Below are 24582 nucleotides of genomic sequence, written 5' to 3'. Positions count from 1 at the left end.
TGCGAAAGGTGTCGCGATTGGGGCAATTTTTTCATTTCGCCCACTGGTCATACGAACAAAACTGCCGAATATGAAGGCTGCATTATGGGCATGAACATGGCAGTTGACCTGGATGTGGAAGAATTATTAATCATGGGAGATTCTGATTTGATTATCCGACAAGCTCAAGGTGAATGGGAAACCCGAGATATCAAGCTTATTCCATACAGGCAACATGTGGAAGATCTTAGCAAGCGGTTCAAATCCGTCGAGTTCAGGTACATTCCTCGGTTTCACAATGAGTTAGCCGAAGCACTAGCTACTTTGGTTTCGATGCTGTCGCATCCAGGCAATGTTCATATTGACCTGTTGGAAATCCAAATCCGAGAAAGACATGGTTACTACAATACCGTTGAGATGGAACCAGATGTTCAGCCGTGGTATCATGACATCAAAAGATTCTTGAAAACAAAGGAATATCCCGAGCAAGCTAGTGGAGACCAAAAGAGAACCATTAGAAGGCTCGCCAGTAGTTTTTTCTTGAGCGGAGAAGTCTTGTATAAAAGAACTCCAGATCTGAACCTTTTAAGATGCGTGGATGCCCAAGAGGCTGGAATAATCATGAATGAAGTGCACGCAGGAGTGTGTGGACCCCATATGAATGGATACGTCCTTGCAAAGAAAATCCTTCGAGCAGGTTATTACTGGATGACCATGGAAAAGGACTGTTTCAGTTTTGTCCGAAAGTGTCATCAGTGTCAGGTACACGGTGACTTGATTCATGCACCGCCTTCAGAACTGCATCCTATGTCAGCACCGTGGCCATTCGTTGCTTAGGGTATGGATGTCATTGGGCCAATCGAGCCGAAAGCTTCAAATGGGCACAGATTCATCTTAGTTGCCATTGACTATTTCACAAAGTGGGTTGAAGCAGTCACTCTCAAAGCCGTCACCAAGAAAGCAGTGGTGGACTTCATGTATTCCAACATTATTTGTCGTTTTTGTATTCCTAAAACTATCATTACGAACAATGCTGCAAATTTGAACAGTCATTTGATGAGGGAGGTATGCGAACAATTTAAGATCACGCATCGGAATTCTACCCCTTATCGGCCTAAAGCTAATGGTGCTGTCGAGGCAGCGAACAAAAACATCAACAAGATTTTAGGAAAATGATTCAAAGTTCTAGACAATGGCATGAAAAGTTGCCTTTTGCATTGTTGGGATATCGCACAACCGTGCGCACATCAGTTGGGGTAACACCTTACCTATTGGTGTATGGCACTAAAGCCATAATACCTGCAGAAGTTGAAATTCAATCTCTTCGAATCATCGTCGAAGCTGAGATTGAGGATAATGAGTGGGTCAAGACCCGTCTAGAACAGTTAACCCTGATTGATGAAAAGCGGATGGCCGCAGTTTGCCATGGGCAGTTGTATCAACAAAGAATGGCCCGCGCCTACAACAAGAAAGTGCAGCCTAGGAGCTTTGAAGTGGGCCAACTCGTTTTGAGACATATTCTCCTGCATCACAAGGAAGCAAAAAGAAATTTCGCTCCGAATTGGAAAGGTCCGTACATCATAAGGAAACTGTTGCCCAAAGGGGAATTGTACTTGGGACATTGAAGGAAATGACTCTGAAACAGCTGTCAATGCGGTCGCGGTCAAAAGGTATTACGTTTAACCCTTCTGTGGTATAGAGATTCTCCGATTGGAATGATGAAGGCTTTCATTCTCGCTACCCAAACACTTTTAACCCTTTGCTAACCCTTTGAGCCGGTTACCTTTCTTTGATCATCCTCTTTGGAACCCGAAAATGTTTGTAAAAAAAAGAAGAAGAGAATCAAAAACAAAGTTTCCTGAACTACGTTCGACTTGATTCCGAAAGGATACGTAGGCAACCTCTCTCTGGGGTTCAGTCACACCAAAACAAAAATCCAAATTCCCCCAAAAGTGAAACTGGGACAGATGTTATAATGGTTCGACGATGGTTCGCCCGAAGGGTTCCAAAGTTGTAATTCAATCCAAACTCTTTTTACCCTAAATCCTGTTCAAAGTCCTTCTGATCAATCGGTAAAGATGTTCAAAATGGGAGGATGTTGGTTACTTGGATCTGATACAATCAAATGAGAGAAATAAAATGAGAGAGTCTTATTGGTGAAAACCCACATGGGCACCGCAAGGCGATGGTAAGCAGAGAAATTGAAAATGAGAGAGTCTTGTTAGTGAAAACTCATAAAAAACACTATAAGGCGAAGGTAAGAAGAGAAATGAGAGAGGTCAGTTGGTGAAAACCCGCAAAGGGCGCCACTGATCGAAAAAGTAATCACTTACAACCATCGGTACTGATAAGAGTCCAGGCAAGGTTTCTCGGTTTTGAGATATGGATTATGAAGGGTTTCATGAGAGTTGGATGGTTTGCACAGGTCGGGTATCCAGTCCAAGAAGCATGTCATGTCTATTGAAGTCTGCATGCACTCCAGATAAGTCCTTCTTTCCTTTCCCCGAAAGGGACACTTCTCGTTTAAATTCATTATCATGTCCGTTGTTTACTTTTCTTCGAATCCCTTTCGGTCTAATTCTCCTCCAAAATTAATACGAAGAAAAGATGGCAAGATTGGTTTTACAGGGTTTTGTTTGACAAAAGCTAAAATTCAAGAAAAAGCACCCAGCCTAGGCAGGTGCATCAAGTCGACCTCGATTGGCCATGATGGCCGATCCTCCAGAGTCAAAAATCTTGAAAAGGAAAGAAATCAAAGTTAAGTGCCCATAAAGGAAAAATAAGATGGAAAAAGGCCAAGCCCCACACGGGTTAATCATTAGGTGGAATTTGGGGAAAATCAAGTCCCCGGGGTTTAGAAATGAAACCAATTTCCAGAGAGGCAGCGAGCAATGGAGATTTTTATTGAAAGAGCTGGGCCGAGATCAAGTGATTGAAACAATCAAGGCCACAAAACTAACCACCATTTCAAACTGAAAAATTTTTCTTTGTTTGAAAAACAGGAAAACAGGTGCGAGCCAAAGCAACCTTGCAAAAGGCAGGTGCAACAAAAAAAAAACTGCGCAAGGGCTAGAAACAGCTTTGCGGCAACAATCCAAAAAAGGAAGTCCCTTTTCAAAATCTTCATTCATTCTCCTAAGTAAAATGAAAAATAAAAAAAAACATAGGGCCTCCAATCTCTAGCTACATTTTTTCCGACATAGGGTCCCATTCCCTAGTCGCTGCCATCATAACCTGGTAGTCTTTTCCAGTATAGGGTCCTACTCCCTAGTTGATTCTGGCATAACCCGATGACTTCCCTGGAATAACCCGAGGACCTTTCCGGCATAACCCGATGACTTCTCCGGCATAACCCGAGGACCTTTCCGGCATAACCCGATGACTTCCCCGGCATAACCTGAGGACCTTTCCGGCATAACCCGATGACTTTCCCCGGCATAACCCGAGGACCTTTCCGGCATAACCCGATGACTTGCCCGGCATAACCCGATGACCTTCCCTGGCATAACCCGAGGACCTTTCTGTCATAACCTGATGACTTTCCCGGCATAACCCGAGGATCTTTCCGGCATAACCCGTTGACCTTCTCCGACATAACCCGAGGACCTTTCCGGCATAACCCGATGACTTTCCCGGCATAACCCGTGGACCTTCCCGGCATAACCCGATGACTTTCCCGGCATAACCCGTGGACCTTCCCGGCATAACCCGTGGACCTTTTCCGGCATAACCCGATGACTTTCCCGGTATAACCCGTGGACCTTTTCCGGCATAACCCGATGACTTTCCCCGGCATAACCTGAGGACCTTTCCGGCATAACCTGAGGACCATTTCGGCATAACTCGAGGACCTTTCCGGCATAACCCGATGACTTTCCCGGCATAACCCGAGGACCTTTTCCGACACAACCCGATGACTTTCCCCGGCATAACCCGAGGACCTTTCCGGCATAACCCGATGACTTTCCCGGCATAACCCGAGGACCTTTCCGGCATAACCCGGTGATTTTTCTAGCATAACCTGGTAATCTTCCCAACTTAGGGCCTCCGATCCCCATTTGATTTTATTTTAGACATAGGGTCTCCACTCCCTAATCTCTTTTTCTCAAGGATACACAATCCTAATTTTATTGCTTTCAATGAAGAAATAGTTTAGATTTTTGTTACAATAACATACGAAATTTTTCTAGTGAAAACTGAGGCAGAAAATTTCATTCGTTCGTTTGTTTGTTTTGGTGCCTGAGCAGGTTTTTACCTTGAGGCACAAGTTTCGAGGCGACCAAAAGAAGAAGTCTCGATTCAAATAAAAGAAAAGAAAAACAAGAAAAGAAGTGAACTCTAAGTGTAGAAGCGAAGAAAAGATGCGGACTACTCAAGATATGATTGAGGTCACAAGATTTGCATGTCCCGCCTTGATCCGAAAAGTTGAAGAAGAATGAACCAGCGGTTGCAGCTAACGAGCATCAAGATTCAGATCAGAGTCTGCAGGAAGAACCAGCCAAGACTCAAGATCAAGCTTTAGAAGGTTTATAGATAGGAATCTTGTAACTCATAGTTGATAGACTTAGCTAGTTTAGCTTTTCATCTTTCATTTTGGTGTAATAAGGAGCTCGGCAAGTAGAAATAGCAGCAACAGCAGCGAAATCATAGTTTCTCGGTAGTCCCAGCTACCAAAACTTCCAGAACTACACTGACTTGATTTCTTTATAGCCAAGGATATGTAGGCAACCTCCGAAGCAAGGTTCGGTCAGACTTTTTCCAAAAAATGCTTCCCATGGAGTTTCAAACGGGCAAAAATCGCTCGTAATTGCTCATTTTATCTTTGCCCGAAAACCTTTCGTGTTTCCGAGCAAAGAGGGGCAGCTGTGAGAATGTGATTTTTGCCCTATTCAAAATACTCCTATAAAATCAAAGAAATAGATTTTTTTTTCAATTATTTGCCATTTTATAGGATTTTTTTGTAGGATTTTTGTTTGCATTTTTGTGCACGTTTAATTTTTATAAAAATCATGAAAATACCCTATAAATTTCAAAAACACCATGCATTGCACTTAGATATTTGTTTTCATATTTTTAGGATTAATTTATTAATTAATTACTTTATTAAAATAAAAATCACAAAAATTGGTTCATTCTTACATTTTTAGCTTTTAATTTTTAATTTTCTCTTTTTTAATTTAGGATCAATTAATTTTTTTAAATATTATAATTTGATAATTAGTTTCATTTACAATTTAGATTAATTTAGGAATTTGATTTAGGATTTTAATTGAAAAAAAAAAGAAAAAACAAAGAATAAAAGGAAATAAGAAAAGAAATTGAAGAAAGAAAGGGATTTAATTTGGAGATTGAGCCAATTTTGATCCCAAACCCGTCCAAAATCCAGCCCACTCCCTTTCAATACCTGGTCCAGTCCCTACCCTTCAAAAACGACCCCGTTTTATTCCACGATCCATCCTTACCGTTGATCTCTGAGGATCAAACGGTTGGGAACTCCACCCCCTATTTAGATATAACTGTCCGAACCCCAGACACCCCCCCTCCCATGAACTCCTCCCATTTCACCCTCGTCTCTCTCTCCAATCAAACCCTAGCCGCCCCCTTATTCCCTCACTGGCTCCGCCTTTATCCGCCGCCCGGAAATCGCTTTACGGAGGCGGAGCTTCACCAAATCGCTCTAAATTAACACCCTGTGATCCTGAGCCCTTTCCCAACACCATCCCACTATCAGCTTTCCCAAAATCCCCACCCAATCCACCAATTTTAGATCTAAAAATCGAACCCAAACCCTAAATCGACCAAATCACCCCACACACTCCTCACACCCCTCCGAACCCTAAATTACAGTCAATTTCCCAAAACCCCTGCCCTGGTTTCATTAATTTTGGATCCAACTTCTGGAACCCTAGCTTCATTTTGGCTTCTGATTTGGGCATGCAAGATTGGTTTTCTAGACCCATGACTTACATCTGTCGGTTTCTCAGGATAAGAGCAACCGATTGATGTTAGTTTAGGTTCATTTCTTCCCCCATTAAAATTGTTCTGGGTTCGTGTTTGTCTCAGACAAGTATTGGTGGCATTTCCTATTCCTTCTTTTGTTATTCCTTTTTTTTTCTTTCTTTGTTCGGTTTGCATGATTTAGGGTTTTCAGTGTTCTAGTTTTAGATGTTTGTTCATTTTGCTTGTATTAGTATGAATTAGCATGTTTTAACAGTCTCACTTCATGAAATTCTTGTTGATTCCATCATAATTCGATTCATGTTAGGGTTAAATTAATTTAGGTTTTCTGTTGTAGGATTCATTTGCATTTTTATTTTTTCTTGATTATTATTTCGGTTATTTGTTGGCCCAGTCCCTATTTGCTTGATTTGTACATCATTAGGAACTTGTGAGGGTCTAATTGAACTAAAAGAAACTTAGGATGATTTTCAGAAAAAATATCTAGGAAGAAGAAGGTTCTAGAAGTATATAACTGTCCAGAATTGTTTAAAAAAATGATAAAAAATGGACAGCTGTCCATTATTCTCTGTCAAATAGGTTGTACTATCTATGGAATTTAGGGTAGAATATTCCTAGATGCTATTTTTGGATATGCCCTATAAAAAGAAAGCTATTCACTCATTCTCTCACAGAGATCAGATTTTCATAACCCTAAGAATACACTCTAAAGAATCGGCTACTGTTTTCCTTAGGAGCTGATTCCCTATCCTTTTGATTTTAACAAGACACTTAAAGAACCTCCCTGATATTTCTGGTCTTCATAAGTTGAAAAAAATTGATTGAAAGTGAGGATTACTGGTTTCTTTGGGGTTTACTGTTGTTAGCTGTTGTAGCTGTTGTGAAGTTTTGGTTTAATTTTGGGTGCTGCTGTTTGGGTTCTGTTGCTGCTCCATTTCTTTTAAGTTTCAGCCAGCTTTTTCATTTGTTAGTTGCCGGTTTTTGTTGCTATTTATTCAAGGTACTGAATTCAACCTTTCTTCATGTAATATTTGTTAAAAATGATATAAAATTAAAGTTGCAAAATTACATGTGATGAGTGGGTGTCTTCTCATGTTAGTTTCCGATTACATTGATATAAATCACATCAATTTGTTATTATGTGAGTTTAAAGCTCGAAGTAATTTGGTATGAATAGCTTAGTTAACACATGGATGCTTTGTAGCTCTCACCTTGAAAATAACCTTGTTTGAAGATGCTCCTTTAGCTAAATATTCTGTCTGTTAATGCTGATTCTAGATTCTTGTTCATTAGAGTCATGTCTTCCTTTCTTCTTCTATTTAGGTAGGTAATATGTTATTTACTTGATGTCACTTGAGTTTTGTTTGTTAACCATGAGCTATAACCTGTGGATTTGGCCACTAGTTGGCCAAATGAGTAGGTTCAAAGGCTAAGGGTTGGAATTCTACTGTTGGTATCATGCTGGATCTGTGTGTTTATGCGTTGGACCAAGCTTTTGATGGATAAATCATGTCCAAAAGAGGCAGGTGTTCATTAGGTTATTAATTGCATGAAAGTTGTAATAGATAAGTTATTAATGTAGTGTTTATGTATTAATAGGTCATATTGTAATATTCTGATTCTGAAAGTTTTTATTTTCATCTGGAATACTGTAATGAATTAAGCCCTGATTTCATGCACTGAGATTCAAAATAACTGCTTTAGGAGTGTAATTATTTTGTGGTCGTATTTTTATAAGTATAATGGTGCAATGGCCAAGGCTATGGGCCAGATCTTTAAGGCTAAAGGCCTGTTTCTGATTCAAAATGGGCTGGACTTGCGAATGGGCCCAGATGGGAAAAACAAACCTCAAACGAGTCTGGGCCTAGGCCATTAGGCCTGGGTCTTAAGCCCAATAGCTTGGCTCAGTTGTAAAGTTTTTTTTATGAATTATAGTATAAATATATGTCTTTTTTGTATGTCTTGCAAAATCATGTGTAGTGTAATTAATTTTCAAACTTGACCTGCATTTTGATTTCTAGATTCTGACTTTCTACTTAAAAATGAATTGAGCTACAAGTTTTTCTCAAAACGTGTGTTATGTAAGTTTGGGCTTGAAAACGTAGAGGTAGATAGGCCCAGCCAGTAGATATTCGCAACTAGGCCCGCCTAATATAAGCCCAATGTGGGCCAAACATGGTCTAAAAATCAGATGTGGCAATGGCCCTTGAGTTCCTCATTTCTAGGCCAAATCCCAAGCCCAAGATAGCTTCAAACGCTGATTGATCCCCAACCAAATAACCTAGTGGGCTACTGCTGGCCCAATTTCCCTTATCCAAAATGATTAAAGGCCCAATACCTATATCCCAAAGCTGTATAATTAATAGCTTTCATATTGAAACATCAAATATAGTTTTAAATATGAATCTTCTTAGTTTGCTTTAGTGAAAATACAACCCTTTGAAATAAATTGAGGTGTGCCATCCATAAATGAAATCCATAACCCATGGCCCTCACATAATATTGTAACTAGTGTAGAAAATACTTTGAACATTCGTAGTTTGCTTTAGGCGCGTTTGTAATAAATCATCATAGCTACGGGTACGGTTCCTGTGACGTAGTTGTGATACCTAATTTCCAAATCTGGGGGTACATTTATGTGACCCGGCCACAACTTCTAATAACTTTAATAAATTAAACATGTTGTAGATCGTGGGTACGATTCCTGTGGCACGATTCACAATGTGTATCAAACAAACAAGTGTACTACAATCGTAACTTGTTCCAAAATAATTCCATAAATGGTTAAAAGCGGTTAAAAGTTAAAAATTGCACAACAGGTTTAAAGCATGTAGTAAATCAGATAATTAAGTCAATTTTAATAGTTTAAGCGACTGTGCTCGAACCACGGAACCCGAGAATGCCTAACACCTTCTCCCAGGTTAACAGAACTCCTTATCTAGAATTTTTGGTTTCGCAGACATTTAAATAAAGTCGATTTTGCTTGATTTGGGATTTTAAAATAAACCGATGACTTGGGACACAATAATAAATATCCCAAGTGGCGACTCTAAATAAATAAAAATAATCACATTTCGAATAATATCACTTCAATTGTAAAAACTTTAGTTGGATCCTCAGAGATCAACGGTTGGGATGGATCGTGGCATAAAACGGGGTCGTTTTTGAAGGGTAGGGACTGGACCGGGTATTGAAAGGGAGTGGGCTGGATTTTGGACGGGTTTGGGATCAAAATTGGCCCAATCTCCCAATTAAATCCCTTTCTTTCTTCAATTTCTTTTCTTATTTCCTTTTTTTCTTTGTTTTTTCTTTTTTTTTAATAATTAAAATCCTAAATCAAATTCCTAAATTAATCTAAATTGTAAAATTAAACTAATTATCAAATTATATATTTATAAAAATTAATTGATCCTAAATTAAAAAAGAGAAAATTAAAAATTAAAAGCTAAAAATGTAAAAATGAACAAATTTTTGTGATTTTTATTTTAATAAAGCAATTAATTAACTAATTAATCCTAAAAATATGAAAATAAAGATCTAAGTGCAATGCATGGTGTTTTTGAAATTTTTAGGGCATTTTCATGATTTTTATAAAAATTAAACGTGCACAAAAATGCAAACAATTAATAAAATCCTACAAAAAAATCTTATAAAATGGCAAATAATTGGAAAAAAAAAATCTATTTCTTTGATTTTATAGGAGTATTTTGAGTAGGGCAAAAATCACATGCTCACAACCTATGACTTATTTTATAAACAATATCCTGCTGCACTCGAAGGCTTTTCTGATGCAGATTGGAACACTTTATCTAGTGATTCCTGTTCTACTACAGGTTATATTTTTACTATGGGAGGTGGTGCTATTTGTTGAAAATCGAAAAAGTAAACAATAATTGCTAACTCTACCATGGAGGCTGAGCTAGTTGCTTTAGCTTCAGCTAGTGAGGAAGCGAATTGGTTGAGAGATTTATTATTTCAAATTCCTTATTTTTAAAAACCAATTCCTCCTATTTTGATTCATTGTGCTAGCACTGCTGCAATTGGTAGACTACAAAACCGTTATTACAACGGTAAATCCAGACCTATAAGGAGAAAACATAGTACTATGAGATCATATTTGACAAGTGGTACCATTAATGTAAATTATGTTAAATCTTGTGATAATCTTGCAGATCCACTGACTAAGGCCTTAGCAAGAGAAAGGGTCTGGAGCACATCAAAGGGGATGAGATTGAAGTCCACAAGCTCATAAGTCATATATGAGGAAACCCAACCTGCGTACTAGAGATCCTATAACCAGGTTCAATGGGAAGAACGAATCATATGATGGCTTGGTTTGAAATGCACTATTTTTTATTGTTCCATTCCTATGGTGTGAGTGCATCCTGTAATGGTTTGCGAGGTTGAGTTTTATTAACTTTTAATGAAAATCTGTAGCTCGTATGAGTGGGGTGTTAGAGTTAGTACACCCTTGACAGATTTCACCTATGTGAGTGTGGAAGTAGGCCGCTTCCTATGAGAATTGGGCTTGTTCTCAAAAACACTCATGAAAACCGGGATAACACAAGGCCGTAATGTGCTGGCTAATAAAACTCATGTCAACACCTTGATTATTCTGTGTAAGCAGTGATAATTTATGTCCCTAAAGCTGTCATAGTTCAAGTCTGAGACCACTACTGACTCTGGAGTAAAGATCGCTGTTTTGCTAAGCGGAGGTTCAATGCAGAGCACACCTTCCTTATGCATAATAGTCTCCCTTCAACTGGTAAACTCTCTTATATATTTTAATATTAAAATGAGTGGGGGAATATTAGTATTTTAGCATTTTAATATTAGAATAAAATATGTCATAACTCCCACTACACCATAATGTAGAAAATGGCCAAAACTCCCATAACTCCCATAACTCTCACTACTCCATGATGTAAAAAATGGCCATAACTCTTTTGTAACTCTTCTCCCATGTTCTCCATGATTTCATAACTTACTACCCAACTTTCTTCCAATTTAATTCAAGGAAGAATTTCTACACCTATAAATAGGAGTCTTTCTTTCATAATGTGGTATGTGAAAAATAATTGAGAGTGTTCCAATAAAGTGAGGTTAAAGTTGTGACAAAAAAAAGAAGAGATTTTTACTTTTGTTGAAGGAAGGTGTTTATTTTGGTGGAGCTTTGGACTCAACAACTTATCCAGAGTTGTTCGAGTCATACGACGTGATCGAGCTGTTGTATCCTGGGGGAGACAAGTCAAGAAGATTATTGCTGGACCAGTGAAGACTTTGCTGCAGTAGGCTTGAATCTCCTTAAAGAGAGCGAGATATCCGCGTCTCAACCTTAAAATATTTTATTTTCTTCATTTTATTTTTCAACTGTAATTATATTTTCACCAACAAGATAAAATGGAACAGAGAAATAACATTTTTAAACTTTTTAAACATCTTATTTATAATTGCATTAGAACTCGTAGCAATCGATGTTGTTGACTTTTCAACATTAATATGCCACATCGAACATTTTGTTTCCAGAAACAATACAGAACTAATTGTTCTTTATAAACCTAAACAAGAATAGTCTTTCAATTCTAAACGTCCCATCGACTTTATTTGGAGACATCATATTCTTCAAATTTGTTTTCCTACATATATCAATATGATGAACTCTTTTGTTAAAACCAAATTGAACAAATAGTGCAATACTGTAATACCATCCTACTTTCTAGCCGGGAATAGTAGAGTATTTCTATAAAAACCCCTCTAATTTATAACATAAAAAATTATTCCATCCTTCCCATTTTCTGTTAAGGTATAACTATTTGAGGAGTTAATAAGTTTTTCTTGAATTATGATTTTCTATAATATTTCTTAATTTTGTTTTGAATCTTAGGCTATGTTGACTCCTACATTTCACATAGTTTTGCAACAATATAATTTTTATTTTAAAAATATACAAAAAATCATCCATAGCCAAATTCACATAAAAATATATAATTTTATTGTGATTCAAACTAATTGAAACAGTTTACTTAGAATAGAGGAAGTAGTAAATTAGTAACTAATGACAAAGTATAATCATCCTCGAACGAGGAAACCGTAGTGGTCAGTCAGAGAATTATCGTAAAACTAAAAGAATTAAGAAAATGAAGGTTATTTTCCCAACAGACAGATTGATCATCCCATTGGGAAGTCTAAGACCCAAGAGATTTCATTTCCAACCTGCCAATATTCTCTGAGGAAGATCTAAACCCATGGCAGACAAAAGATATGCTTTGCTCGAAAACCGTAACCCCTCCACAGGGAAAAAGAACTTTACTTTATGTTTGTTTATTCATGTACCAGGAAACAACCTTTATTAATTAAACTTAATTTATACTTAGGACAACATAAAAATTTAAATAAAGGTGCATATCAGACGTGTCCAACTTTAATTTTGGTTCAGGTATGCCCACCCTCTTCCCCCCATATCTACCAAATCCATTTGATTATTTCAAAAGGGAATGTGTGCGTGTTGCTTTCAATTCATCATGCCATTATGAAAAGAGTACAAATTTAATATTCAGTCAAACCAGTACTATTCGTTAACTATACTAATTACTCCTAACTAATCAACTAGGGTATGCCATTATGCCAAATTCATGCAGAATATAGCCGCAGCTAAAGATCTTAGGAATTAATACTTGCCAATTGCCACATTGAAACCACAAATTAATGTAATATCTCAACTAATTAAGTGATGTCTACTTCCATGCACTTTCCAAAAGTCAAACAACAACAATCCAGTAAAATACCACATATGGGGTTTGGAGAGTGTAGAGTATACGCAGACCTTACCCCTACCTCAAGGGGATAGGTAGGGGATATAGAGGCTGTTTCCGATAGACCTTTAGCTCAAGCACATGAAAATGTCACTTAAATGTAAATTCTAATTCTACTTCCACTTCCCAAAAGTCCATTTTATGTCTAGAGAGAACAAGCTGCGCATGTCTCGATATAGAGATTTGGGTAAAGGAATAATAAAATTGAAGGTTTAGAATTAGGAGGGCACATCCACAACAAAAGAAGAAGAAGAAGAACAAAGGAAACATATTGTCTATCACTTTTTGCCAAGAGATGAGCTCACCACTCAATCTCTCCATGCATAAAATTCTCTCTTTACACATGGTAGTTATCTGATCTTTTGTAGACTTTTTCACACTCTATAACTCTAAATAACAAATAAGCAAAGCGAACAAGCAAGTTTCTTTTTGCTTTTTTAACTAACTGATAGTGTAGCCCATTAATAAAGCTGAATTAAAGCAACAAAAAAGAAGAGAAAAAGATAGGCAAACATACAAAACACAATTAACTTTTGATCAAAAGTTTCAAAACAATATAAACCTAACCCAATCCACAAATTCTCTATAAGAAGGTAAATACCATACAACAGTTTTAGCTAGCTAGCCAACCCCTTTTTTGTTCATGTCTCCACATACATTATATTTTCTGCGTTTTACAAGAAATAAAAACGTAGAAAATTAAATACCTTACCGTTAAAAAACTTCTTCCCATCCATTCATTTCCTTGGGATGAAGATTGATCAAAACTCAGATACCCCTACCCCCCAAAAGCCCTATATTCAATCAAGAAAATGTGATGGGAAACACTAATAATTCAGTATGTAAAGAAACCCTAAAATCTCATGGAGATGGGCCGAACCCCGGCATATCAGGCCACTGATTAGGGCTGAGAGATGAACCAGCGGTGGTGCTATTGGTAGCTCCTCCGCTGCCGCTGCTGCTGCCAGCGGAGCTGTTCCAAGAAGCCATATTGTTATTGGTGTTGTTGTTGATGAACCTCTGTGTCCAAGAACCCAGAGGCCTTGTATGTTGAAATTGCAGGGTCTGATCAGATAGGTAAAAGGATGATTCATTGGACTTTTCTCTATTAACCATTTGGTAAAATCCAGTTTGTTGTGGTTCCTTAGGAAGATTATGGAAACCTTGCAACAGTACTGTATTACTAGTACCACCAAATTGGCTATTACTGGGTTGGTTGACACCTTGTGATTGCATGGCAGCTAAAGAAGACAGAAATCCACCGCTAGAATACAAAGAATTCAGAGGCTGAGATCTTGAAATACTGTTACCTGAGAAAAAAGCAGCTGCTGCTGACAAATTGGTTGTCATATTATGTAAGGGTACTACCGGTGGAAGCTGAGCGCCTTGAGAAGATCTTGATGAACTTTCACCAGCTGATGAAGAAGACGAACCGCCGCCGCCTCTCGTCGTGCATTTGCCTTTCCGGCGACCACCGCCGACAGGGACATTCCTTAGGGTTCCACCTTGAGTCCAATACCTCCTACACGTCTTGCAGAAATACCGTGGCTGAGTCAAACTGTAGTTGTTGTAATAGCAAAATTTAGTGTTGTTTGAATCACAACGAGGGCATTTCTGCGGTGGTGGCTGCGGCGGTTGTGCCGCCGGTGAGAGGTTTTCCGGCATCTTCATTCTTCGTTGCTGATTCCGATCACTCTCTCCTCCCGATCTTCCTTGCTCCATCACTTTCACTTTTTCTTCTTCTTTTATATCACAAACTTTTTCTGTAGTGATGAAAAAGAAACTTTCTAGGGATTTTATACTACTCTTCTGAAATAACTTCTTCAACTGCAATCGCACTACAGATTAAAAAATCAGATTTTTTGGGTTGGGAGATTTAATAACTGCATGCAAGTCAAAAACTCTCAACTGTTTCAACCCTAGAGATATGTTTGAAATTAAATCTCAAACTTCTAGTCAACTAGTAGGTTATGCTTCATTTGGGATCATCTCATCTATTATAAGGAACTTAAATTGAAGAAATGAAACATCTCTATACAAATACAAATACAAATCCCACAAAATCAAACACAATCTTGGTAGATTACACCACTTGTAAATGAGGCAAAGAATTAAATAACCACCACCTGGCTTCTTCTTGCTCTCTTGAGATTAACCGAGAGAAAAAGTTGAGAGAAGACTAGAATGAAAAATATAGAATTAGAGATGGACTTTTGTGTACGGACGTTGCACGAGGACAAAGTCTGGCAAATAAGTTTTATAGGTCTTTACTTTAGCTTAGAGAAGTTAGACAAAAGAATTTGGGGTTTGTTGTCGGGGGGGGGGGGTGGAAGAGAGTCGCGTGCGTGTCTACATATGAATGTTCAGTTAAAGTGAGAAGAATACTGAGATGGGACCAAGGAGGTAAGGTTTAATGTTCTGTTTCTCTGTTCAATCTCGTCTCAACAAATAAAGAAAAAGAAGCCATAATTTTCAGTTCAACAAACTCTGAGCAGACAGGAAATTTGCAATAAGGACAAAAAAATTTGCTTCTCAATAGACTTCTACGTACTGTACTGTTATCATCAAAAGTAAACTCAAGAGAGAGAAAGAATTAATGGACTAGTCATAACATTTTGAAAGTAGTAGCTAGGGGTCTAGCTAGTAATAGCAGATCATAGGTGTTGTATATTTTGTGGACCACTAGGGAATATTGAAGGAGCAAGGGGTTTGATGAGAAGACGGCGGCGGCGGCGGAGAGCTGCCGGCAGGAGGTGGAGGGTTGCGGTTGTCAAATGGGTTGAGTTATATGTGTCAGACTAATCAGCTTATTACTCAACTTTGATTCTTTCTCTCTCTACTTTTATTTTTTTGTTCCATTGTCTCTCTCAAACAGAATAACTCTGACATCTTCATGCTTATTGAAAAAGACTGGTATACCCACGTCCATGGTTCATAAGACTATAGCCACCGAAATTGGCAACTCCCCCTCCAATATGCTCCGCCGAACCTAGTAATTTTTTAACTAAAATTTGTATTTATTTTAAAAAATTATTAAATTATGTATACTGCAATAATATACCTAATATTATTGAATTGTAAAGGGTAATGTATATGTAGAACTTACGCCAACCTTTGTGAAGGTAGAGAGGCTGTTTCCAATAGACTCTCGGCTCAGGAAAACTATTGAATTATCTATAAATTATTAATTTAGAACTCAGTAACTTAAAAAATTTATATTAGAATACTAAACCCATAAATTTCAAATTCTGGCTCCGCCTCTGCGCCACACAAAAAAAGTATAGCATGTCACATAATTTTTTTTGGATATATTAACTTACGGAAAACTGAAAATATTTGCTCATCTGTAAAGAGTTTCTTTCTAAGTACTAAGTATATATTTTTAGTCGACCGTTCTGCTTTGATAATCATATAAATGTTCCATGCAACAGTTTATGTTCTTACTAGTATAAATGTAATAATATTAAAGTGATATCCCTGCTGATAATTTAAAGGATTTTAACACAATTAGTGTAGATTAATTTGTCATCAAAGATTTTATCATTTTATTTATTTATGACTATGAAAGAAATTTTTTTACAAATACGTAGATAATATGGTAGAATGAAAGAACTGTTACAAAACTTAGCTCAAAGTAATAATATAAAACAAAAAAATAGACAACAATGTAGAGAGAAAGAGAGAAGAGAATCTATTTCTTCCATGTATTCAATTGTATACAATGTGATGCCAAAACCCTCTATTTATAGGATTACATAGAGGCATACAAAAGAATGCCATAAACATGACATTAAACATTTCAGGTCATAGAGGAAGATCATGGGGAGGTTATGGAGGTGTGGGAGTTACAACTATAATGGTGAGAAGTAGTGAGAGTTATCTACATAATGGGGAAGAGTAGTGGGAGTAACTTCTTTAGGAGTTATAGACATCCACTGCAAAATAATATTTCATAACACTCCCCCTTGGATGTCTATAGATAATGTGTCTCGTTAAAACCTTACTAAGAAAAAATCCTATGGGAAAAAATCTTAGTGAAGGAAAATGAGTACACATATCTTGTAATACGCGTTATTTGCTGCCTCATTAAAAACCTTGCCAGAAAAACCCAGTGGGATAAAATCTTAGCTAAGGAAAAAAGAGTACAGCGTGTATTTGCCTCCCCCTGATGAAAACATCACTTTATTCTTCGGAGATGACGAATTCCAAGCTTGTATAACAACTTCTCTAATATTGAGATCCGCAATGTCTTGTGAAGAAGTTTGTCAAATTATCACTTGAACAAATTTGTTGAAGAACTTTGGTGAATGTGCTTTATTTTGTCTCCTTCGATAGTCATTCTTTCAATTGATATAAGCAAACAACATTATCTTCAGTATTATTGAATCTTCTATTCAAAGTCAAGTCACACGTCTGGTGTGTTAGCCCCTTGCTTTATCAGTTTGCTTATCTGGCATGACTTAAATAGTATCAACAATTTAACTGCCTTGTAATATGTAATATGGCAGTACTCTCACATGCAAAATAGAATGTTTGAAGAACGAACTTCAGAAATGCATGCATTTGCATAACCAACAAAATCTTGGCGATATTGTTAGAATAAATTAAATCTAAATCAAGTATTCCTTTTGAAATATTAATACTAATTGTATTCCAATATCTCCACATTGAAATAAAACTATATCTTGCTAGCATATAGTTATACTCATGGTTCTAGCAAGATATATTAGTGCACCAATTGCACTAGACACAAAAATAATCATGTACGCGATGATCGCTCTAATCTACATAAGGATCTCGCCCGAAGATTTATTTAATAAATTTCTTGGGAACCTTAATATGCTTCAGAACAATTTAAATCATTCAAGGATTTTCATTATATGCATATCAAATGTATTGTCAGACCCCCCCACAGGAGAACATGTCTCCAAATTACCAGATATTTACGAAAATTTTTGCCACAAGTCGTCTTTATGTCTATCGACTTGATTTTTCATTTCACTTCAGGTGTGGGGACTATCCGTCCAACTTCACATTTTTCAGGTGAAGTCAATTTCATTGCAATTTTTTATTTGGCCAATCATTTATCTGTCCAAATTCCATGACAGATTTGAGATCAAGATTCCTCGTCAATATTAATAATATTGAGCGCTACATTATATTAACAACATCGTCAACAATCATTTTACATCGGTTCCATCATCGCATAATAAAGACATAACTTATCGAGATCTATTCATTTTTAGGTACCTGAGCCTCTCCCATGAGGTCTTATGAAATGTTATGTCAGTGTGCTCTATAAAGCACTTGCCTACTTATTATGACCATCTTGAACATTTGCTCCCTCCTTCTTCAAGGAGTTTTATCTTTGAACCGATTTGTCTATTACGCTTCATGCGTGCCATAAACTATGTCCATCATGGACGTTATTTTATTTGGAGCATTAGCAGTGGAATATGATATTTACTTTGGGTCAGCAAATGTGCATGGCATTGTTGTAACGACCCGATCCGTCGTTACGGGATTACCGCCCCGTTTTCCCCGTTTTATGCTTCTATATGTTTCATTATATGTTTTGGAGAATTTGAAGTAATTCCGATAGAGTTCGGTTATAAATGAGACAACAAGTCTCTTTATGAGGAAAGTTAGTTTGGAAAACTTAACGAAAGTTGACCTATGAGTAGAAGGCTCGGAATGGATTCCGATGATTCGACTATTTCGCGGATGATTTGTGACTTAGGAGCGCAAATTGGAATTGAATTTGGAGGTCCGGTGTAGAAATTAGGCTTGAATTGGCTAAGGTTGGATTTTGGCGGTTCCGGATGTAGGTGAGATTTTGATCCGAGGGTCGGGAATGGAATTCAGAGAGTTGCAGTAGCTCCGTTAGGTTGATTTTGGATATGCGTGCAAAGTTTCAGATCATTCGGAGGTGTTTAGGTCGGGTTTTAGATCAAATGCAAGTTTCGGAAGTTTTAGTTTAGCTTAGGCTTGAATCCGTGGTAATTCGATGATTTTGATGTTTATGATAGTGTTTTTATGTTACGAGCAAGTTTGAATGAAGTAATAGAACATATCTGTGCGTTTGGCTGAGGTCCCGAGGGCCTCGGGGTGATTTCGGATGGCTAACGGGTAATTTTGAACATGAAAAGTGCAGCAGAAAATTTCAGAGGAATTTTACTCTATGCGATCGCGTAGGTCTGGAAGCGATCACGTAGAAGGCCTGGAGGGGGTGCTCAGACTTGCTCTATGCGATCGCATGAGGTGGTCTGCGATCGCATAGATATGGGGGATGGTTCAGTGCGGTCGCGTGGGTGCGTATGCGATCGCGTAGTAGGAGGACGTAGTGCTTTGCGATCGCAAGGAGTCTTCTGCGATCGCGTAAGAGGAATTCGAGGGCCTGAATTTTTGGCCTATGCGATCGCAGGGGTAGTGATGCGATCGCATAGGGGTCGCTTTAGTAGTCGGACATAATGTTTTAAAACCCTTTGGTCCGCGACCCACATTATTTTCCACCATTTTTACTCCGCCAAGAGAGCTTTTTGAGCGATTTGAAGAGGGTTTTCAATGGGTATTGATTTGAGGTAAGTCTCTTGACTAGAAAACACCATTTTATGGAAGAATCAACACTCAAATTCATGAAAGTGGGTAGAAATTGTGAAGAACTAGGGCTTGGTTTTTGAAAACGAATTTTTAGGATTTGAAAGGCCATTTGAGCTCCGTTTTCGGTAAACTTTATATGTACGGACTCGTGGCGAGACGAGGAATCTGTTGGTGTGATTTTCGGAATTTTTCGAGAAGTGGGCCCGGGGCTCGGGTTTTACCAACTTCGTGGATTTTAGTACTTTTCGAGTATTTTTGATTGGGTTATGTTTCTTTAACCCATATTTATGTATTCGTTGTGATTTTAACTAGATTCGACGCGCGAGGAGGTCGATACGAAAGGAAAAGGCATTGCGGACCATTCTACGGCCGGTTAGAGGTGAGTAGTTGGTGTATATGATGGCCTGAGGGTTTGAAACCCCGGCTTTTCACATTGTGACGCTATTGTAGGGCGTGACTCGCACCCCATGGCAGGTGCGGGATTGGTTATGACTGGGGATTGTGACTTGGTCCATCCCGAATAAGAATGTTTCTATATTGGCAACTGATACGCACCCTGTATTGAATATATCTGGGCTTATTGCCGTGTTTGGGGCCTTGTGCCGATTTGTAGCATCCTTAGAGGGTGAATGTCATTGTGATAGCATGCTTTGTATAATCATTTATCTCAGTCCTGTGTCTAATCACTGTTATAAAATGCTAAGTCACTTTTCCTGAAGTTAAATATCTAAAGTATATTCTTCTTAATAAATTGAAAATTGGGAAATTAATTGAACCTGTTACGTGACTCATATGCATATTGTGGACTGAGTATGGATCGGGCTGCACGCCGCAGCGAATGGTATGATTACATTGCGCTTGGGCTGAAGGAGCCCCTCCGGAGTCTGTACACACCCCCAGTGAGCGCCGTCAACGTTAAATGGATCGGGCTACGCGCCGTTGCGGTCTTGTGCATTGCATTGCATCCTTACATTATACTTGACTGATATATTTGAAGTTGTTTTGCTGTTAGTTCGTAGTTAGGTGTTGGACTGTTAGTTTTAGCTTTACTTTGTGGCACTTCGTGGATTTCTTATCTTCAGACATTTTATATGCTTATTACTCACTGAGTCGGTAGTACTCACCCCTACTCCCTGCACCTTGTGTGCAGATTCAGGTGCACCGGAGGCTTAGCTGAGCAATCTTGTTTTCCAGAGCTTATCAGAGTTGTCAAGGTAGTTGCTTGACGTTCGCAGGACCTGACTTCTCTTCCTATTTCAGTTTTATTTATATATATACATTTCCAGACTTGAGTATTTTCGTTCAGATATTGTTATTCAGATTGTTTTAGAGGCTCTAGACTCGTGACCCCGGATCTTTTGGGAGTGTTGTTATCAGACTTCGTATTTTCTCAGTATTATTCTTCGACAAATAATGGATTATTATTCTAAAACTATTATAATCTCTTTAGATTGTGGGTTTTGAGGTTTACGGTTGATTTGGGAACGACTGTGGTCAGGCTTGCCTAGCAATGTTGTTGGGCGCCATCACGACCGGGTTTGGGGTCGTGACAAGTTGGTATCAGAGCCTAGGTTACTAGGCCTCGTGAGTCATGAGCCGGTTTAGTAGGGTCTCGCGGATCGGTACGTAGACGTCCGTATCTATCCTCGGGAGGCTACAAAACCTTTAGGAAACACTTCACTTTCTTGAAATTCATATCGTGCGGCTTGTTATTATGAAAACATAAATTTCCGTATCCTATTCTCTCGCAGATGGCGAGAACCCGTGCTAACGGACGTGGCGGACGACCACCAGTGCCACCTAGAGGCCGTGGTCGCGGTAGAGACAGGGCGGCAGGGACAACACCTGCTGACCCACCAGTTGACCAGGCTCAGGGTCAGATTCCAGCACCAGTTGACCAGGCTCAGGGTCAAATTCCAGTAGTAGATCCTCCAGCAGCACCTGTTCAGGCACCGGCAGTGCCCATCGTGATTCCTGGTCTCCAGGAGGCTTTGGCTCAGATCTTGTCCGTCTGCACTGGCCTGGCTCAAGCGGTTTCAGCCACTACAGCGGCGGCTACTTCTCAGACCGGGGGTGGTCATCAGACCCCCGATGCTCGCACACCCGAGCAGGTTGTTCAGGGCTTACAAACACCTGGGGTAGCTCCAGCTCAGCCAGTTCAGCCAGCTGCACCAGTTGCAGCAGTTGTTCCAGTTGCGCCAGTCGCACCAGCTCCAGCTCATATGGTTCCAGCTATGCCGGATGACGAGCAGCGTTGGTTGGAGAGGTTCGGTAGGCTTCAGCCCCCGACATTCAGTGTTGTTGAGGGAGAGGATGCCCAGGGCTTTCTAGATAAGTGCCAACGTATGCTTCGTACTGCGGGTATTCTGGAGTCTAGTGGAGTGGCTTTTACTACCTTCTAGTTCACTAGGCCTGCATTTGCTTGGTGGGAGGAGTTCGAGAGGCGTAGGCCTATTGGAGCAGCGCCCCTCACGTGGCAGCAGTTTTCTACGGTATTCTTGGAAAAGTATGTACCCCAGTCTCACAGGGAAGAGCTGCGTCGTCAGTTCGAGTGGTTGACTCAGGGAGATATGACAGTGACTCAGTATGAGTTGAGGTTTACACAGCTAGCTCGGCATGCTACGTGGATGATCCCGACAGATCGCGAGAGGATCAGGAGGTTTGTGGATAGCCTCAACTATCTGATCCGCATATTGATGACTAGAGAAAGGGCTACAACAGTTACATTTGAGGAGGTAGTTGATGCGGCTCGTCAGATTGAGACAGATCGTCGTCAGGAGCGTGAGGAGAGGGAGGCTAAGAGGCCTCGAGATTCAGGTAGTTTCAGTGGTGCTCCGTCTAGGGGCCAGTTCCAGCGCAGCAGAGGTCGTTCCTTCAGACCTCCCCAGTCAAGTTGTTCAGAGTCCAGTGGGGCTTCGTCGGGCTGTGGTCATCAGGGTCATCAGCAGAGCCAGCCTGCACTGAGTGCCCTTCCAGCTCAGAGCTCTGCTCCTGCTTCTTCAGCCCAGGGTTCATCTACAGCGAGGGGTTCCCATCAGTCCCCTTCTCCAGCTCCAGGGCGTTGCTACGAGTGCGGTGAGTTGGGTCATATGAGGAGACAGTGTCCCCGGTTCCGTAGTAGACAGTCTCAGCAGAGGGATCAGCCCTCATCTTCTGCTCTTATTTCTTCAGCACCCACTCAGTCAGCTAGGAGTGGAGGTCAGGTAGCCAGAGGTCACCCCAGGGGTGAGGACCGTACTGGCGGTGGTCAGGCTCGATTCTATGTTCTTCCAGATAGGAGAGACGCCAGTACATCAGATGCAGTCATCACAGGTATTATCTCAGTCTTCCACAGGGATGCCTCTGTCTTATTTGATCCCGGATCTACCTACTCCTATGTATTTTCATATTTTGCTCATCATTTGGGTACGACCCGTGGTTGTCTTGCCTTGCCTGTGCATGTATCTACCCCGGTGGGTGATACTGTTATTGTGGATCACGTATATCGATCCTGTCTTGTTACTATTGGGGGTCTGGAGACCCGAGTTGACTTGTTATTATTGGGCATGGTGGATTTCGACGTGATTCTGGGTATGGATTGGTTATCTCCGTACCATGCTATTCTGGACTGTCATGCCAAGACAGTTACATTGGCTATTCCGGGTATTCCGAGGATCGAGTGGCGAGGCATGACTGACTATGTACCCGACTGGGTGATTTCCTTCCTAAAAGCCCAACGGATGGTTGGGAAGGGTTGTTTGGCGTACATTCCAGTTGGGGAGAGGCCCCTTGCAGTTGATGTTCAGGCTTTGGCCAATCAGATGGAGAGGTTAGATATTTTCGAGCCCAGTCGGGTGTTGGCTTGTATAGTTTCCTGATCTTCTTTGTACGATCGCATCAGAGAGCGCCAGTATGATGACCCGCATTTGCTAGTCCTGAAGGACAGGGTCCAGCATGATGATGCCAGAGATGTGACCATTGGAGATGATGGTGTGTTGCGGATGCAGGGCCGGATTTGCGTGCCGAATGTGGATGGGCTCCGGGAGTTGATATTAGAGGAGGCCCACAGCTCGCGGTATTCGATTCATCCGGGTGCCGCGAAGATGTACCAGGATTTGAGACAGCATTACTGGTGGAGAAGGATGAAAAAGGATATTGTGAATTATGTGGCTCGATGTCTCAACTGTCAGCAGGTCAAATATGAACACCAGAGACCCGGCGGTGTACTCCAGCGGATGGATATTCCGAAGTGGAAATGGGAGAATATTACTATGGATTTTGTGAGTGGTCTTCCTCGTACCTCGAAGAAGTTTGATTCGATTTGGGTGATTTTGGATAGCCTGACCAAGTCCGCACACTTCATTCCTGTATGCACTACTTATTCTTCGGAGCGGTTAGCAGAGATTTTCATCCGAGAGATTGTGCGGTTGCATGGGGTCCCAGTTTCTATTATATCAGATAGAGGTACCCAGTTTACTTCTCAGTTCTAGAGAACATTTCAGCGAGAGTTGGGTTCACAGGTAGAGTTGAGCACAGCATTTCATCCTCAGACGGACGGACAGTCCGAGCGTACTATCCAGATATTGGAGGACATGTTGCGTGCCTGTGTTATTGATTTTGGAGGTTCTTGGGCTGAATTCTTGCCACTTGCAGAGTTTGCTTATAACAACAGCTATCAATCCAGCATTCAGATGGCGCCGTATGAAGCCTTATATGGGAGACGGTGTAGATCTCCGGTTGGTTGGTTTGAGCCCAGCGAGGCTAGATTATTGGGGACAGAGTTAGTGCAGGATGCCTTAGAGAAGGTAAAAGTGATCCAGGAGAGACTTCGTACAGCTCAGTCGCGTCAGAAGAGCTATGCAGACCGGAAGGTTCGAGATGTATCTTATGCGGTGGGCGAGAAGGTCTTGTTGAAGGTTTCGCCTATGAAAGGCGTTATGAGGTTTGGAAAGAAAGGAAAGTTGAGTCCAAGGTTCATTGGACCTTTTGAGATACTTAGGAGGATTGGGGAGGTGGCCTATATGCTTGCTTTGCCACCTAGCTTGTCGGGAGTTCATCCGGTGTTCCATGTTTCTATGCTCCGGAAGTATGTTGGGGACCCGTCTCATGTATTAGACTTCAGCACGATCCAGTTGGATGAGGACTTGACCTACGATGTGGAGCCGGTGGCTATTTTGGGTCGTCAGGTTCGAAAGTTGAGATCTAAGGACATAGCTTCGGTGAAGGTACAATGGAGAGGTCGGCCTGTGGAGGA

The 24582-nt window shown here is 40.1% G+C and overlaps 1 protein-coding gene across 1 annotated transcript; it reads right to left on the bottom strand.

The window, feature by feature from the left end:
* LOC109225763 (dof zinc finger protein DOF3.1-like) lies at nt 13231-15620 on the bottom strand. Its single transcript, XM_019390536.1, has one exon. The coding sequence runs from the start codon at nt 14469-14471 to the stop codon at nt 13611-13613; it is 861 nt and encodes a 286-aa protein (XP_019246081.1). The 5' UTR covers nt 14472-15620; the 3' UTR covers nt 13231-13610.

The sequence above is a fragment of the Nicotiana attenuata genome, chromosome 5 (assembly GCF_001879085.1).
Source record: "Nicotiana attenuata strain UT chromosome 5, NIATTr2, whole genome shotgun sequence".
Lineage (NCBI taxonomy): Eukaryota > Viridiplantae > Streptophyta > Magnoliopsida > Solanales > Solanaceae > Nicotiana > Nicotiana attenuata.
The sequence above is the reverse complement of the archived record's forward strand: the minus strand, read 5'-3'. Positions and strand labels throughout refer to the sequence as shown.

Bases quoted from the DNA above. Each gene is read 5' to 3' on its own strand.
- LOC109225763 (XM_019390536.1), bottom strand. From the start codon at position 14,471: ATGGAGCAAGGAAGATCGGGAGGAGAGAGTGATCGGAATCAGCAACGA.